Genomic DNA, 19,529 nt, shown 5'->3' on the forward strand with positions numbered 1-19,529 from the left:
ACATCTTGGTCACCACACAATGCACTAACCCACACAACACCCACCTAACCACACTCTATCAAGACTTGCAGCACATGACACTAGTTACATGTCACACACATACACAAGTTAATTAGTACACTAGTCACACCACACACATATTAATTAGGTAACAAACACATGATAAGCACAGTACACACACACACAGGGTTAGGCATATGACCCACACTCCCATTAGTGCACTAGGCATTGCACTCACCACATCACATATGCATTGAGCCATACACTAATTGCACAAAGAAACGCACATAATGCTCACATAGAGCATTGCATACAACACATATTCACTTAGCTATATAAGTTTGTGAGTACAAACACATGCTAAACACAATACTCACACACATTAGTTACTATTTTTACTTGTTTTTGTGGCATTGCACTCACTACATCACACATGCACTAAGCCATACACTTAGTTGCACAAAGAAACACACATAATACCTACATAGAGCATTGCACACAATACATACCCACTTAGTTACAAGTCATACACTAGCACTCTAGGGCACTCACATAAAACACAATCATGCTTAACGTACCATTCTCATGACATAGCTTGGGGGAGAAAGCAATTGACTCTACCAATCTACACCACCTTAAGATGTGCCAAAATATTGAGAATGCATGCTATGGAGGATCACTGATGAGAAAATAAACAATCATAATGAGGCAGAAGCATTGACAAAGAAAAACAACTAATATTATCCAAGCATAATGCAAGTACAACTGATTGATAATGACTAATGGAATGAGTGTGGGGATGAGTGCCTTTAATAGGCTTACAGTAGGTGGTATTGGTAGGTGGAGATATGTAGAAAGTGACCATGGTATTCACCAAATGTGGTTTTAATAAAGCATGCATACATGACCTAGTCTAAGGCTTTATTTGCAGTCTTTCTTTGCCTTGTTTGTTCCGAACAAAGAGGATTTGGTGGATGTGATTGCACATTTCTCAACAAGATGAAGAGTAAGTGCTAATGCTTTACAAGTACACTTCAACCATTCAGATCTTGCCTAAAAATCATAATCATGAGACCCCTAAATAGTGGTCTTGAGGTCTAAACAAGCATAGCTTGCAATACACCTTGCTAACCATGCCACTTGACTTTCCAACATTGAGAATAGAAGTCCAATTGTGATAACTTGAGGTTGATTATTGAGTCCCAATTCTATATCCACATGCTTGATAATTAATTAACCTTCTTGCACCTTCCAATTGTTTAGACTATCACACTTAATATGACTAGCTAGGTATTGAATTGTGACCCAAGCCTTGTTTTGCAACCTTTAGCAACTATCCATAATCTTGACTAGTCATGTAAAACACATAGAATCGAATAGGTAATCACACATTGCTTCAAGTGTCCAATGATTCCCAAGAGCTTGACTAGTAAACCTAATTGTGTATCAAAATCCACAAACAAGAGGCCACAAACTAAGGGTATTGAAAGTGAATTACTCTAAGCACCAGCAAGTTGCAAGGTTCACCTTGAAAAACCTACCTCAAAGCATACGATAATAGCAAGGTAATAATTATCCATTCATATGAGTATAATTGTGCAAAGTAGATCAACCTTAGGGGCACACAGTCACCATTTTCCACATCACACTCTAGCATTAGTACTCCTTAGACACCGATAGTACCAACAATATCAAGGGCTAGGAAAACTTTCCCTAAGCACACAAGACACCACTCTAAACTGCAAACACATCACTCACAATAGAAATGATCCCAAGCAGACCACACTAGTCACACATAACACTAGCTCCACACAAGACACCCTAAGTGTTGGATGCATCTTGCATCATATACGTGCATCTAGGCATAACACATAAGGTACACAACACACATACCAACATAGCACTTATGTAACCACATAGAACTTCCACCTAGGTTATGTACAGCGTAGACACTTGAACACTATGAGGCTAAGGGTTTATAGAGTACAAGTATCGATAGAAAAGCCTGAAAACCATAGTGCAAAGCCAATACCCATACTGTGCATTAGGGAATTTTGTAAGCACCTGAGAGTGAATTAAAGAAAGCGTTGTGCTTGAAACCCAAAATAAAAAACCGACATGCATCTCATGAAAAGTTTGGTTGTGCATCACACTTTTATTTGAAAAGAAAACGCTTGTTTCAACACAACATACAAGCCATATTGATCACATTAAGGCTCAATGATTTGAAAAAGAGAGCCCATTCATGCACAAAGTTACTATTAAGTATATAGTATTGCACATTGTTTGAGAAATATATGTTTTTGCACAAGGCTCACTTATTACACAAGTTGTTGTGCTAAGGAGATTTGATTGATTATAAAGAGGAAATGCTTCACATAAAGGGCTAAAAATACAAAGAAACACACCATGCTATCGACAAACAATACCAAGAGACAAATTAACAAATCCAAACCTACTGTGACAAAACCCTTTATCCTTTCCCTCGTGGATGGTCACCTCTTTTAATTAGCTAGATGAAGCACCCATATCATGTATGCAACGCTTGTATGGTCTCCTAAATGTTCCTATTATGACCATTGTTAAGTGGAAAGGTCTCAATTGTTTCTACCGTTAAGGATTATTTGCAATAATACACCCTTAGTCACACACTCAAGATCAACCAAGGCCCACAGTACCCCATATTACTAGACCCTATTCTGACTATCACCTACATCAAAAGTATTAGATCCATGAGCCCAAATTGACTATCCCATCAAGTCTCACAAGAATCATAAGGTATTGCCAATCAAAGCTCCCACATGTAATAGTATGGCCTAGTATTGCATTTATTCTCTACGTATGGGATGAGACAAATATATTACCATCTTTTCAATATGATGATTCCTCGTACTTCAAAATTTTGAGTACATAGAAACAAAGTGTTGAGAAAAAATCTATTACAAATGCGTATCCAATATTTTTTAGTTTATAAAGATGTGCATATGTCCCATGATATGAGAGTAGCTATTGGCCAAGTTAGGGATCAAGGCTAGCAAGGGAACAATCATTGATAATAATCACTTGACACCTCTTTCTTTGACTAAACACTTAGTTTTAAAGATGTTTGAAGCTTTCAATTAATATGTATAAGAATCTAAGTGGACAAGGAGAACAAGATATGCAAGCTTTGCCTCAAGAGAGAGACAAAATATTAGTATAATTATAGATGTGTTATATTAAATTATCATGGGAGACATTGTAGCTTGTTTAGAGAGGGTTTTGGCACTTAGCCCTTGATGAAATATGCTTTATCCTTTCCTTCATGGAGTTATATAGACAACCTTCTACTCACAACTAGATATACCATCCACAAATCACTAACCAACATACCACATCCATTCCCCTCCCATATCATCCACTTCTCAAAGGGGACTCACGATATAGAGAACCTAAAATATCACAACACCACAAGATCCAAACGACTTGGATGCATATGACCACCCATATCATCCATTGTATGTTGACATCAAATCATAGCATCATAGAGCTATGGAGAATAAATGGCAATGTCTAAAACCAAGCGTACATATAAAAATCCTCACTACTCCAATTGTTATGTACATGAAGTGTTACATCCCTTCAATGCCCACCAAATGAATTGAGTGGCATTAGTCCCATCATACTTGTATTCTTCTACATGTTAGACAAGGGACAAGACATAGAATGCATTTGAATAGACTTAGTTTCTTTCACTTTCTACTTGAGACATGGATTTCCTATATATTGATTTCTCTCAAAGGCCACATTTGGATTTTTTTTTAATATTGATTTGTCTCATACACCTATTTGGCCTCTAGCCAATGAATCTCTCTCTCTCTCTCTCTCTCTCTCTCTCTCTCTCTCTCTCCATTATATGTACATATGTATGTATGTGCATGTGTGCGTGTGTGTACACACACACACACATGTATGTATGTATGTATGTATGTAGGCCTATTTGGCCTCTAGTAGATGAAACCTCTCTCACCCTCTCTCCATTTCACATGCATATATACATACATGCATACATGTGTGTGTATATAGGCCTATTTGGGCTCTAATAGATGGAAACCTCTCATACTCACTCTCTCCATCACATACATGCATAAATACATATATACACGTGTGTGTGTGTGTGTGTGTGTGTGTGTGGAGGAAGACACACAATCAAGATAGAGAACACTACTCTGACACACTAATCAACATACTCACCACCATCACAATAGTGATGATCTCAAACATTAATGATCAAGGGGCATCTAAACCCACTCAACTACCTCATGGGGTCATAATAAGGTAGAGCACAACACCCACAACCCTACAGTTCAAAGCCTTAATTGACACACCAACTTCAATATGTCTATGTTAGACCAACCCATGTGAGACATAATAGGGTCGGGTTCAAATGCTTCCTTCACCATAGTGCTCTAGTCGCACACTCGTAGCATTTCCACCCCAGCCTTTGTATCAAGCTGTAGGTTTTCATAGGCTATTTTGGCCTCTAATAGACAATATTAACACGCACGCACTGTGAGTGTATATCCACACGCACATGCGTGCATACAGATGTGCCTAGATGCGTTTCTTCTTTTGCGAGATTGATGGCAAAGCCTTGTGACATTGCTCCAATTGTGCCCAAATAAAATAAAAATAGACTAGTTACATGATGCTGCACTCAGTTTAGACGAGAACCAAATTTGATAAATATTTTGGTAATGTATTTTTTATGCAAGTTGATAAATTTGATAAATATTTTTATTTTGATAAATAAAAAGAAAAAAACTAGTTACATGATGCAAATGTGTGTTTCAGAGGGTCAAAAGAACTAAGCCTCTGTAGAAAGTTGAGAGCTCCAATTGAATCTATGTTTGAACCCTGGAGTACACTTTGGAGCTGCCCAAGCCACACAGCTGCAGGAGGGAATAAGGTTTTCCTCTTAGCTATTTTGCTTGCTTGGAGCAAGTACCAGAAGGAAACTTGGCCTCCAAAAGTGTACATGCTCATTTTCCTAGCTAATAAATGATAGAAAATTAACCAATTGTTTCCCACCTCCAAAAAGGTTTCCTTTTGGCATGTGGCCTATCCTCTTCAATGCAGGTCCCATATATTTTAAACAAAAGCAAGAATCAGGAAACAATGGAGATCATACCCCTCCCAATATACCAATACTGATGTAAGGCCTTGCATGATTTGATCTTGGAGTCTGAGAAGATCCACACACCAGGTAAAGAGAAACAGTTAAAGTATTCCACAACAGGAGAATGTAACGCTTTCTGGAAACTAACCTGTTATTTGCATTGAGATGAAAGCAATCAGCCTTGTGTTTCTATAGGATGAAATGAGCCTCAGAACACCATCTTCCCTTGAAAAAACGTATGAAGTCTGGTATAATGAAGCTGCTAACACTTGGGATTATACAAACAACACTAGAAAATTCTAATTCAGTGTGAGAGGGGGTGCTAAACAGCTCCAGCGAAACTTTGCAATACCCACTGTCTTCATTATCACCTGTTGTGCATCTTCTAGAAGCCTCACAGTTTCAGTAAAATTTGGTCTGGCATCTGGATTTGAGTCCCAGCAGCGAACCATAATCTGTGAAAGGGCTGAAGGGCAGTGTGCTGGAATTGTTGGCCTTGCACCTCTCACAACTGCAAATGCTGCTTGAACGGCGGTCATATTTGGAAAAGGAATATTTCCAGCAATGAGCTCCCATAAGACTATACCAAAGCTGTACACATCCACCTTATGGTTGTATGATTGCCGCTGTATCATTTCCCTGTACAGAATAACAACAAAGGTATTGTAAGTACAGTGCACATTTCAAAAGAGAAAACTAGGGTTAATATAATCCTGTCAAGCATTCCATTCTGAGGAAAATGCACGTTCTGATTAAACCAACTTTCACTTTTTGACATGAGGTCAAGGATGTAAATTGTAAAATCATATATAGTGCAGCTTATGCTGATGGATGCCATAACACATCTAAGGTAAACAGAATGTGTGCTGTTACAAGTTACAAAAACTTACAAATAGGAGCTCCTTGAAATCAAACTTGCAACCAAGAATAGGGGTGACTGAATGCTACTATAATGCATTTTTGGATATGAAACATTTCATAATCCCCTCACTCTGGTATCTTCCCAAAGGAAAAGCACTTGTTGCAATTTTTGGGAGACTTGAATTCAGGATCACATGACCTACAACCTAAAATGCAATTGTCTATTGAAAGCCCAAAAATCGACAATCAATTGGGTATATGGTGGACATGAGTAGTTTTGCACTGCATTGGGTCTCTTAACAAACTGCTCAACATCATGTCTCAAAGCAGGCCAATAAAAAAAAATGCTCCATTGATTCAACTGTAGCACCAATACCTCTATGCCCTGCATAATGAAGAGCATGACTCTCACTGAGCACCTTAGGCCTCAATTTCTCTGTGACACAATCTTTCATACATCATCAAAAAACCATCTCTAAGCACAAAGTGCTCATGGCTTTTGCCATTGCAAAGCCAATCATATACATTCGCAAAATCCAATCAGCAGCATATTGATCTTTCATGGCATTCAATTCAATGTGATATACCATACTGACAGCCAAAATCTAAAGCTTACGTGACAATGCATCAACCACCATATTTTTTTTCCCATCTATATGCATAATCTGAAAGTGAAACAAAATAAGTTAGCCCATCTCATGTGCTTCTCAGATAACTAAGTCAAGTCAAAAAATAGCACAATGTCTGTAAAAATTACACAGTGCAGCGAATAGAATTTGGACAACAGATAGAGAAAGAGAGTACACAGCAGATAAGAGGAGAACAAAAAAAATTAACTCCAAACAAGCTGATATGAAGATGGCTCTATCCACCTGTGTGCTTCCAATGTGAAGCTTAGATAGCGATCTAGATAGAAGATAGGTGAAGAGCTTAAGCCTAGCTGAAATAACTCTGATTGGGTGAAAGGATAGATCATGAAAGCTATGAAGAGGTCTACCTTTTATAGCATGTGAAAGGGTTCATGATGAATTATCTTCCATATGCCCCTGTGTCTATTGACCTTCCATGTGCGCATGTGTATGTTGACCTTCCATGTACACATCTAGCGCCCCCCTCTCAATGTCAACCTATAGGTGAACTAACTTCTTAGCCCAATGCCGAGTCTCTGAAGATGAACTTGAAGTAGATCCTTCAAGAGCGCTTTGGTGAAGATATCTGCTCCATTATCCTCTGTTGACCAGCTCCACTATCCCATTCTCGATCAAATCACATACATAGTGATAGATCTCTATATGTTTTGTGCATGCATGAAACAATGGATTCTTGGGAATGGTGAGGCAACTCTGATTGTCACACCTTAGCACAGTCGGATCTTCATCTTGCACTCCCATATGCCATAAGATCCTCCATAACCATATTGCTTCACATACAACAAAACAAGTTGTCTTGTACTCTGCTTCGGTAGAAAACAATGCCATTGTTAGTTGCTTCTTACTAATCCAAGAGAAAATTCTTGAACCGAAAAAAAAACAATAACCAAAAACTGACTTTCTCGAATCACTATCTCTTGCCCAATCTGAGTCACAGTACCCTACAAGATAAGTATCGGAACTATATGTGATACCATAGTCAAGAGTTCCCTTCAAGTATCTGAGCACTCGCATCCCAGCCTTCCAATGACTCTCATGGGATTTGTTTAAAAACCTGCTTAAAACTCCAATATCAAAACTAATATCTAACCTAGTATTACACAAATAGATCAAGCTGCCGACTAACCTGAAGTGACTGGAAGCATGAGGATCGAGACAGTCAATGGTTGTTAGCAGCAGAGAGAGAGAGAGACAGAGAGTGAGAGTGAGCACGATTCTTTGGGTACAATGACGAGTGTTTCACTTTAGGTTTTTTAGATAGATATATATATGAAAGTACAAGTGCTAAGGATATGTTCACACCCGAGCACATCTAAAAGGCACAGGGGCCTTTATTCCCAACAACCTCCCACCTAAAGGCAATGTGCCTTAAGAGGAGAAAAGAATCAGCTAAGTCTAGGTATGTACAAAGCTGAAATACATATATCTATTCAACTCCCATCATCTGTCGGAAATGAGCAAACCGCTCTGCTGGAAGACCCTTCGTGAGCTGCCGACTAACCTGTAGTGACTGAAAGTGTGAGGATCAAGACAGTCAGTGGCTGTTAGCAGCAGAGAGAGAGACAGAGAGTGAGAGTGAGCACTATTCTTTGGGTACAATGACGAGTGTTCCACTTTAGGTTTTTTAGATAGATATATATATGAAAGTACAAATGCTGAGGGTGTGTTCACACCCGAGCACATTTAAAAGACACAGGGGCCTTTATTCCCAACAACCTCCCGAGTCCCACCTAAAGGCAATGTGCCTTAAGAGGAGAAAAAAATCAGCTAAGTCGAGGTATGTACAAAGCTGAAATACATATATCTATCCAACTCCCATCATCTGTCGGCAATGAGCAGACTGCTCTGCTAGAAGACCCTTCGTGAGAAGGTCTGCAGAATTATCATCTGTATGCACTTTGACAAGCTCAATGCTCTTGCTGTCGAGTACATCTCTAATGAAGTGGTACTTCACATGTACGTGCTTCGTCTTTGCATGAAAGACGGGATTCCGTGCTAGCATGATAGCACTCTGACTATCACGATGGAGAACAGGTAACTCTGTAATGCCAAGCTCTCCCACCAAACATGAAAGCCATAAAGCCTCCTTGCATGCCTCAGCGGCAACCACATACTCAGCCTCTGTCGTAGACAATGCAACACACTTTTGTAGCCTGGAGATCCAAGAGATTGCTCCTCCTATAAATGTAAACATATACCTACAAGTGGACTTTCTGCAATCCGCATGAACAGCATAGTCTGTATCCGTAAAGCCAACAACAGATGTGTTCTGCTTTCCAAAGCAGATACACAAATCCTTTGTGCCTTTGAGGTATCTCATAATACCTTTCACTGCTTTCCAATGCTTTTTACAAGGGTTTGCCATGTATCAAACCACTCCCACTGCAAAGGCAATGTCAGGACGTATAGCAACCATAGCATACATCAAACTGCCAACAGCTGAAGTATATGGTATCTTAGCCATTTCAGCCGTCTTATCATCAGATGTAGAACCATCCTCTGCACTGAGTTTCACATATGGAGGCAATGGAACCCCAATTGTTTTCCCTCCCTCCATATTGAAACACTACAAAACCTTGGAGATATACTCCTAATGAGATAGATAGAGCAATCCTTTCAACCTATCTCTAAGTATTTGCATGCCAAAAATGTGATTTGCATCACCAAGATCCTTCATGTCAAAGCTGCCATGGAGACTTTGCTTCAGTGAGTCCAAGGCATGAGTATCCCTGCCAGCAATCAGCATGTCATCAACATACAGAACTAAAATAATCAGGCTATCATTTGTTGCCTTCTTGGTGTACAAACAGTGATCCACTTGACTTCTATGGAAACCTTGAGACTGCATAAATGTATCAAACTTGTGATACCATTCTCTTGGTGCTTGTTTCAGTCCATACAAACTCCTTTTTAATTTACATACCATCTTCTCTTTCCCTTTTTCAACAAACCCTTCGGGCTACTGCATATATGTCTTCATGCAGATCACCATGTAAGAATGCAGTCTTTACATCCATTTGTATGAGCTCCATATCTTCAGGTGCAACCAAGCTCAAAATGGTTCTCAAGGTAGTCATCTTGACTACAGGAGAGAAGATCTCATCAAAGTCAATTTCATGTTTCTACTTGTACCCCTTCGCAACCAATCTTGCTTTGTACTTTGGTAAGGAACCAGAAGTGACTTTCATCTTATAAACCCATTTATATGGAAGTGTTTTCTGCCCTTTAGGCAACTGCACCAAGTCCCAAGTGCCATTTTTCTCAAGAGATTCTATTTCCGACAACATGGCTTTATACCATTTCTTATTGTTGTGTCTATCCATTTATTCCTTGAAGCAAGACGGTTCACCATAGTCTGTCAACATGACATAATCAGCCACATTGTTTGCACCAAGAATGAATCTATCAGGTTGTCTAGTAGCCCTAGACGATCTCCTAACCCAATGATCATTGTTTGCTAGCTGTTGAGCATTTTCAGCTTGCTGTCCTGGCATTTCAGCCTGCAAATCAGTATTAACAACTTATGTCCTGGCTGTTCCTGCACATGTAGTGGCTCATTATCTTAGGCAATAGCTGGCTGATCATTTCCAGCATTATTTTCTGCATTTACATGTTCATTTACAGCAAGTATTTGCTACTGTACAGCGGGCACATTTTGCTGTCCAAAAGGTATTTCTTCCCGGAATACAACCCTACAGACCTCAATCTTTTCCGGTTGTTTATGCATGCGATCTTCCCGGAAGATAACATCATTGTTGCACATTACTTTCCTTTTCTCGGGATCCCATAATCTATACCCCATTTCACCCTCGTCACCATATCCTAGGAAAATGCATTTATAAGACTTTGGCTCAAATTTGCTACATTTTTATTTACGAATGTGCAAAAAGCCTCGCAGCCAAACACTTTCAGGTAAGCATATGAAGATGGCTTGCCCGACCACGCTTCTTAGGGAACTCCCCCCGCCTCTCTAAAGACATGTTTGGTGACTAATTAATCAAGTGTACGGCTGTCATAATAGCCTCTGCCCAAAAACCATGGGGTAATGCAGCATGAGATAGCATCGTACGGACCTTATCCTGTATGGTCTGATTCATATGCTCTGCAACTCCATTTTGGGGTGGATTATGAGGGACAGTGAACTCCCTCTCGATCCCTTCGCTGTCACAAAATGCTTGAAAAGCTTTGGACACATATTCCCTACCATTGTCAGAACGAAGACACTGTAGTGTCTTATCAATCTGATTTTCAACCAATGCCAAGAATTTTTTAAATTTGTCAAGCACATCATCCTTGCTACGAATAGAATAAAACCGTACCTTTCGTGTAGCATCATCGACAAAGGTGACAAAATATTTCTTTCCCCCTAAAGATAATCCTGACATCTAACATACATCGGAATGTACTAACTCTAGAGGAGAAGATTTCAGTGAAAGAGACTTTTTATGAGACGTCTGTGCATGTTTATCATAAATACAATGATCAAAATGCTCAAAATCAGCATAATGAAGATAAGGCAAGTAACCCAAACGAGAGAGCACTTTCATTCCAATTTGACTCATGTGTCCCAACCGGCCATGCCACAAAGAAACACTTGGCTGCTCGATCACGGCAACAACATGATCACTCACACTAGATACATGGAGAGGAGACAAAGTATCACTTTTACAACCTCTAGCAATCACTCTAGATCCCTTACACATCTTCCATTTCCCATCACCAAAGATGATATGAAATCCATCATCATCTAGCTACCCTATGCTAATCAAGCTCTTCTTGAGCTTAGGTACATGCCGTACATGCTGAAGTGTGAAGACAGAACCATGCTGAAACTGCAACTGCACACTGTCAATACCTACAATGTCACGTGCATAGTTATCCCCAAGATGGACAACACCATGTCGACCACCTGTATAGGCAGAGAACCACTCACGATGAGGGGTGACATGAAAGGACGCACCTGAATCGAGAATCCTGGTATGCATATCATCATTTGTACCTGCAAGTAAAGCACGTGCACCAAAGTGTGAAGAGACAAAGAGTACGTCATTTCCACTGTTACTGTCATCAGTGACTACATTCACCTCTTCAATTTCGACACTGCTCTTCTTAGGTTGACTCTCTTTTTCCTCTTCCTTACTATCATCTGTCTTCTTGCCCTTTCCTTTCTCTTTCTTCCATTTGTAGCAGTCACGTTTAAAATGACCCTTCTTGCCACAATGATGACATTTAACATCTTTGCCACGTGATTTACTGCGTCCCTTGCTATCAGATTTACCTTTCTGTTGTGATCTACCCCTAGTATACAAAGCACTAGAAGACTTACTGGATGCATTGTTCTGCCGATTCATTTCTTCCATGAGTAGAGCACTCTCTACATAAGCATACAAAAGAATCGCATTAGAATTGCTTGTAGCAGTCCTGAATGTATCCCAACTCTCTCGAAGAGTGCAAAGCAAGAACATAGCCTTAAATTCTTCATCAATCAAGAACTTCAAGGCAACCAGCTGGTAGAAAATGGAGTTAAACTCACTCAAGTGAGTAGACATTGTTGTACCCTTTTTCATACGCAAATCCATAAGCTTTTTCAGCCAATACACTTTGCTTGTGGCACTCTTCTATGCATACAGTTCTTCTAGTCGAGACCAAATAGCATATGCAGAATCCAAACCTTCAATGTTAAACAACAAGGCATCAGAAATCGATAGCTCGATGGTTGAGCGTGCAAGCTCATTTAACTCATCCCAATCGTCCTATTCCATATCTGCAGTTTTACCCCTTTTGTCTTAATCGGCTTTGCCTGCTTCTTTTGCAACAAGATATTGTAGCACTGTTTTTGCCAAACTGCAAAGTTATGTGCTCCTCCAAGCTTCTTTATGTGCATGAGATTACTGCTGTCACTACTGCCAGCCATGATTTTCAGCCCAAATGTGACCAAAAAATTCAGCAAATGCAGGCCCAAACTGTCACACAAGTGACCAAGGTACAAACAAGTACCAACCAGCAATAAATGACAACGTAGAAGCAGAAATTTCAGATCTGTAAGTAAATTTTCAGAAGCACCAAACCATGTGCTACAGCATTCCACGATTGATTACAACTGTTCCAAGGGCAAATGCATCACATTACATGAGAAGTCCCAAATGTTAGCTGCAATTTCTGTTGTACATATATCCATGGGCATAAAATTTGACACGCACAGTCAAAAGCCTCAAAATTTTTTGTGCTCAAAGCATTAACCATACATCTGAACTGTCTCTGACATGCATAGAATAGGCCAATTTTGCATGGGACCAAACTAGAAATCTGAAAATTTCTAGAAATTGCAGGAAATAACTTTCTGCAATTAGTACTCAGAGGTGCACTCTATTAAAACTGTCTTTAATGCAAGCAGTCCAAGGTGCATTCAGTGTTCAGCAACACTGTATCAGCAAAATCCCCAAAATTTCTTGCCCCTGATTTGTTCAAAACAGTTTATCAGTGACTATAACTGCAATACATGTGCCAATGTCCTCAAAAACACAAAAGCCCCAAAATTTCTGATAATTTTGCTCAGAAATTTTCATCAACCGTGTTTGGGACATGTATTCACAATTCTATGTCTGCCCAAGCTAAAGCCCCTTTGTCCAAAAATTAATTCTAGAATTTAAAAAAATGTAAAAATTTAAAAAAATTTACCTCTGAAAGTGCCAAACAAGTTCGTGGCCCAGGAGTAGATCCAGTCGTCGCAGTGCAGGGTCAAAATGGTGGCGGGCTGCGTGTCAAAGACCTGATAGGACCTTTCTTAGACGCAGGCGTCTGGCGTGGCACTGGCGAGCTGGCGGGTACAGGCGGACTGGGCGACGCAACCGTCGTTAGAGGCGGGCGTGGCGGCTTGTACCTAGCGGGCGGACGGGGTACTGACGGGCTGCAGGAGCAATGGCATGCGACCTAGGGCGTAGAGTACTGGACGTCGCACGGTGCAAGGGCGGTGTTCCCAGATACAGGCGGCATTTGTCTCAGGCACAGGCAGCTGAAGACTGGCGGGGCGAGGCAGTCTGATGGGCGGCCGATCACTGGCGGGGCAGCTGGCGTCTCCTTCTAAAGGGGCACTGGCTCACTGAGCAGGAGCAGGGCAGCTCCAACTGACAGTGGACTCTGAAGGTTGAGGCTAGACCCTGCTGCTGCTGAGTTGAGAAGCTGGAGCAAGAAGCTCCCGGAGGCTGAGCGGAGCTGAGCAGAACCTAAGCTGGGCTAAACAGATTCAATGCTCTGATACCAAATGTGAGATGAAGACACGATCGAAGCTCAGCACAGAAATCAGTAGACAGTGTGAGAGTGAAGCACGACACCCAATGCAATAGACTGAAAGAGTGTAAGCTGAAAGTACAAAGTACAACCCTTAAACCTTAGGGTTGTAAGGGGTGTTCACACCCGAACACGATGAGTGCCCGTAAGTGTGTGACATAAGCAGATACAAAATAAGACACTAAGTCGGGGGAAAAAACCTCTCATACCAAGAGTAAAAAGTGCCCCAATGTCCTACTGATCACCATAGTGAGGCGTAAGTAAAATACCCAACACAAGCACCCTCTTGGTTTCAAAACATAGCACTTCTTCTCCAGTCATGCAATCTACAGCTTGATCCAGCAGTTAACTAATGCAAAGCCCTCCTAACCACACTCAAACACTGAAACGCTACTCCTTTCGTATACTGAAACGCTACTCCTTTCGTATACTGAAACTCCTTGGTCAAATCTGCTTTCCTTTGCGGCAGCCGGCTACAGCCCCTGATATGGTGTCAAAGTATTGCAATGCAGAAGCAGATGATCAGAAAATGGAACCCGGAAGAGAGAGGGACACACACACACAGAGACTAGAGGGATACACATACTGGAGATGAATGCTGAATACTACATATGAAGGCTAAAGATGTATGCAAGATAGAGAGACAAAGAGAGAAAGAGAGGGAGAGTGTGTGTGTGTGTGTGTGTGTGTGTGTGTGTGTGTCTCTCTCTCTCTCTCTCTCTCTCTCTCTCTCTCTCACACAGAACCTCACACTGACCAACTGAATCTCTGAGACTATCTGAATAGACAAATCACACAAGTGCCGGCAATGAATACAGCCATCCCACAGCCAGGTCAGATCTGGAAATGGGGCAACCAGCTGTTATAAATGACAAAAATAATCAAATCACAAATGCTACGAGAAAACTGAATGTGCATAAATCTTGTCTGATCGACACAAACTGACACAAGAAGGAGCTGAACCTCTAACGTGATCCACATAAATCTCTTGTCAGACACACTTGAGAAAGGCAAACTTGGACATCCATCTAATACACAGCCCAATAATTATGGGCTCCAAGTGCAAGAATAGTCCAGATGGAAGACATCAGGGCAGTCCGAGCAAAGGTCCCCACATAATCCAAACCAGGCTTCCAAGTCTTTGATTTGCTAGATGCTACTAGCATGCTTGTGCAGTTGTTGTTGTAGCCATTGTTCGGACTTTTGATCTTTTACTGTACCTGGAAGTTGTGAGATAGTAAAAATATTTCTGCCAATATTAGGTAGAAGTGAAACACATGTTTCTTGTCCCTCGTAGGTGAATGTCACATGCTAAGTCCGAAATGTACAAGGGACCAAATGTTGCAAAGTGTTTGTGCCTATAATGAGATCCTATTTTGGTCCTCTCATGAGTTGAATTTCTATAGGAAATGTCCCTTGGCAACAAGCCTCACCCTGTGCTTGTCCAACGTCCCTTCTACCAAATACTTACTTGGAACCAAATCCCATGCATCATTCCACTCAATGGAATCAACCTGAACCTACATAGCACAATGCTAGGTATGTTATGCAAGAGCCTTCCAAAGAGTGGTAGGCTCACAATCCATCCTCTCCAATGTCATAAGGGCATAGTCATGCAAAGTGAATGCCCCTGCTGCTACTGTAACCTAGCTTATCTCTAAGGACCCACCGGTGTCTTTAGAAAGAGGTAACTCCAAACTCCTGCATCAAACACTAGAACCACTGAGGGATAATCAAAGGCTGATCTTGTGAATGAGATTGTGAGACCTCGTGAACTTGTTGGACACCTATGTCCTATCGGCTACTCCTCATGAACAGAAGGAAGATCCTCCTTTGAAGGTTGAGGATTCCCCATTGAAGGCAAAGGGATAGGAGAAGTTGATGAGGGAGGGGTGTTGAGAAACCACTCTTTCAATCTAGTCACTTTAGTTAGGATCTCATCATTGACATCCCCAAAAAGGGCTGGGCACCCACATTCTAGAGCACCATCCTAGAGTGATCAGTGGGACACTACCCTAGAGTGATCAGTGGGGCACCACCTTAACAGACTAGTGCCTATATATAGGCCACCCCTCACTCAGTTCAGTCGATCTCTTGGTCACTTTTCCTCTCTCCCGCCCTTTCATTGCCCTCACACCCCTTTAAGAGAACATTGCGGTTTGTGGCTCATGGCTTGTGTCTCTTCTCCATCACCATCTTCTCCCTCAACTTCAGGAGCCATCACCCCTTGTGTTTGGAGCATCTTCCACCTAGCGTCACCATCCCTCAACTTGGCATGAGCACTCTTCTTCTTCAAGCTCCACCTTCACCTACGTTTTTCAATCTGGAGGTCTTCCCCCTGCCTAGTGTCATCATCCCCAGCTTGGCGTCAGCCTTTTGGCACCTGGCATCAAGTTTGCCCCAAGGCCTCAAATTTGAGCTCCAAGACATAAGCCCAAACATACCTGAAAAAGGCATCAACCAATAGCAATAGATACTTAGCCTTGCCCAATGATACAACGTGCCCGAGGTTGAACAAAAATGTATGACAAGCTCCAAGGGTATAGAAGCCTGATGAGTAAACATCTTGGACATATTGAGCTAAAAATGCATTAGTCTGACTTAAATACCCCCAAAACATGCTTAATTAATGAAGAAAATCACTTGTTTTTAAAAAGAAACGCAATCCTACAGAGTTACTGTGTTCCACATGCAAAACTTTAATTTTGGGGCCCCAAACTTTCTATAAATAGACATGTAGCCCAACACTTTTCCTTAATCTCGTTTTTGTAGGTTTCAGGAGCCATAACTCTGTTGCCCACACCCTGTTTGTGGAGGACATTGGGGTCAAAGCTTCCACCAACCACCTACTACCATCTGCCGCGCATGATTCCAATCTTCTTCGCGTGTTTGCTATTGTCACCACGTCCCAGGGATTGTCGCCTACAGTTGGGTGCTATCGCCTACAATTGGTTGCTATCACCAAGATCTTTTCTCTCCTTTGAATGCTGCATTTACAATTTTTGGTTGCCGCCCTGTTATTCTCTCACCTCTGCCTGCTGTGTTTGGACCTAACACGTGTCGCCCAGTTTTTTTCTCCTCGGGTACCTACGTTTTTAGTATTTCTCTCTCCAGCACTACCGTCTACATCAAATCCAACCTTCCTTGGCTGCATTTGGTGTTCAACACTCGGAGATTGCCTTTGCTATACGATTCCAAATCTATTCACAGTACAACACACTCTACAACTCATAACCTCTACCTTGATCCCAAAGATACAAGAGTTCGAGGTTTAGTATTCACTACACAGTGCATTTGCTGCATGAGCACTATATATTAATTATTCATTCAGTTTATTATTCATTGTGTTCACTGCCTCTGAGTTACTTGACCCTGATCCTAACTGTGTTCTAAGTTTATCACTCTGTGCTTTGTTATATGATTGGTTTCATGCTTTTTGCATTTAGAGCATTTCTTTATATAGTATCAGAGCTAAGTACTCTCTAAGAAACCTTGGACTTTGATCGGAAAGCTCCTTCACGAAAGGGAAACAACAGAAGGGTCTAATGACTTCAAACACATTCACAACACCGCTCCAATATCCACAGCCAAACATGGACAAAAACGATCAAGAGTGGGCCTCCCAACTTGCTACTGTCCGATCTAACATGGACGGAGAACCATCGAACTACCATGAAGTCCACTGACCATATCAAATTTCTACCGCTGAGTATAATCTCATCCTTATATGTGGGCTCAACAAGGTAAGCCTGAGTTTTCTCCTTTAGATTCGGTACACAAAACTAATGAGCTTGCAAGTCCTTCGAAATCTCCACTACAGACTATCCATTTGCAAGTGGAACCTGGCTCGGATTACACCACTTCCACAATACTTATTTTCTCCAACGCTAGGTACAAATCCTATTATTGTCGATTCTATATCAAATGATTCTGTATTTTCTGTTGGATCGGGAGATGCTCATCAAGAAGGGACTCTTCAAAACAAGCTTTGGTTAGCGAGTAATGAGGAAGACAAGTATTTCTTCATAAACTCAAAACTAGGTAAGAAGCTAGAAGAAAAACTTGTAAGCATTCCTACTCTTTCTTTTTCTTCAAATGATTTTATTTCTCATGGTCAATATGTAATAGGTGTATCCTCATCTAGTGCATTTAATGGACAAAAGGAACCTGTGATGTTTCCCACAACAACATCCATCATAAAACCATTTGGGCTCCCATCTATCCCTCCCTCGTCTTCTGTAGTACTTTCCTTTCCGCTTCCATTAAGTGCACCACATTATCCACCCACACATACTACACCAAGGGATTCTACAAATTTAGGCACAACCTTTAGGACCTCTCCATACTTGTTTCTAGGTGGTGTACCTATGACGGAGACTTATCCTCCCACACACACTTTCGAGTTTTCCCCCTCCAAGGCTTCGACTGTAAATCATTTGGTATCGCAGTTTGCCTCTATGGCATTACCTGGTGGACCATCTGATCATTCTATAATGTCCTAGCCAACATTTGGACAAGGCTATCATGTCCCAATGCCTCCATCTACACCTATGGTATCATATGGACCTATGTCCATTTCGGTACCTCTACAACAATTAGCACTCATTGAACATTAATAGCCTATTTTTGTCTATCCATCTTTACCTCCTCTGTTGGGGGTAAAGGCACCTCTGCCTAGCCGCCCGTGTATTTCTACACTGACAATACTTGCCACTGCATACTGCAGATGGCAAGCGCCCGTCACCGTCACTTTATTCTTTATTCTTTTAGTGACAATTTGAATAAAGAAAGGCCCGAACACACATTGCAACTGTTGGAGTTTCCATTTGGTCTCTCTCTCTCTTTCTTGCTCTTGCTCTTCCGCCATAACTCTTCCAAGCAAGCTTCGATCCTTCTCTCCTTTCAACTGGTATCAACGCATGGATTCATGACTACTCGAGCTTGATTCGTGGCGTCTTTAGCTTCCTATTGAATCCCTTCACTCATTGGGTCTCTTTCCCGACAGCCATAGCCAACTCTCTTGAGCTCCCGTCACTCCCCGACTTCCCGAGCTCCTACCCGGCCCCTTTGGGCACCCTCAAGGCATTCCCACAAAGGTATTCATTCCATAGAAACAGGGAACGCCCGTTCCGGCACTTAGGAACGGATTAACACGTTCCAGGAGGTCCGAGCCCAGGAAATGTTGGTGGAACGTTCCAGCCCGTTCCCTAGCCATTCCCTGTTTGGAACGGCCTTTCCAGCAGCAGGGCATTAAATTTTTTTTTAAAAACGTTTATCGCGTCCTGTCTCGCCTCGTGCCAGTTGGCCTAACTCCCGTCTCTCACCTACCTGACCTGCCTCCCACCTCTCACGCCTCTCTCGATTGCCTGGCCCGATTGCCAGGCCCACCTCCCGCAACTCCCAACTCTCTCGCCTGCTTGGCGTCTCTTCCGCCTGCACATGTGCATGATATATATCTCTAGGTGAATCTAGGCTTAAGTGTTGAAACTTGACTCTCTCTCTCTCTCTCTCTCTCTCTCTCTCTCTCTCTCTCTCTCTCTCTCTCTCTCTCTCTCTCTCTCTCTCTCTCTCTC

At 41.6% G+C, this 19,529-nt stretch overlaps 1 protein-coding gene across 2 annotated transcripts in view; it reads right to left on the reverse strand.

Moving 5' to 3' along the window:
- Positions 1-4,787: 4,787 nt before the first annotated feature.
- The window catches only part of LOC148018689 (serine/threonine-protein kinase STY13-like), a 25,419-nt gene continuing 10,677 nt past the window's right edge, over positions 4,788-19,529 (reverse strand). Inside the window, exons 2-3 of one of the 2 annotated variants that reach the window (XR_015695072.1) lie at positions 5,307-5,797; positions 4,788-5,224 (exon numbers count right to left, since the gene is read on the reverse strand). Coding sequence is in view for 1 of the 2 variants with exons in the window: in XM_087701611.1 (XP_087557737.1) it covers positions 5,458-5,797 (340 nt within the window). In the remaining variant the exon portion in view is untranslated. Of the gene's footprint in view, positions 5,798-19,529 lie in introns of both variants that reach the window. The other variant, XM_087701611.1, reaches the window with a different exon arrangement.

This window comes from Lygodium microphyllum, chromosome 20, assembly GCF_053477565.2.
Source record: "Lygodium microphyllum isolate KBCC chromosome 20, Lygodium_microphyllum_v1.1.10, whole genome shotgun sequence".
In the NCBI taxonomy this organism is placed as follows: domain Eukaryota; kingdom Viridiplantae; phylum Streptophyta; class Polypodiopsida; order Schizaeales; family Lygodiaceae; genus Lygodium; species Lygodium microphyllum.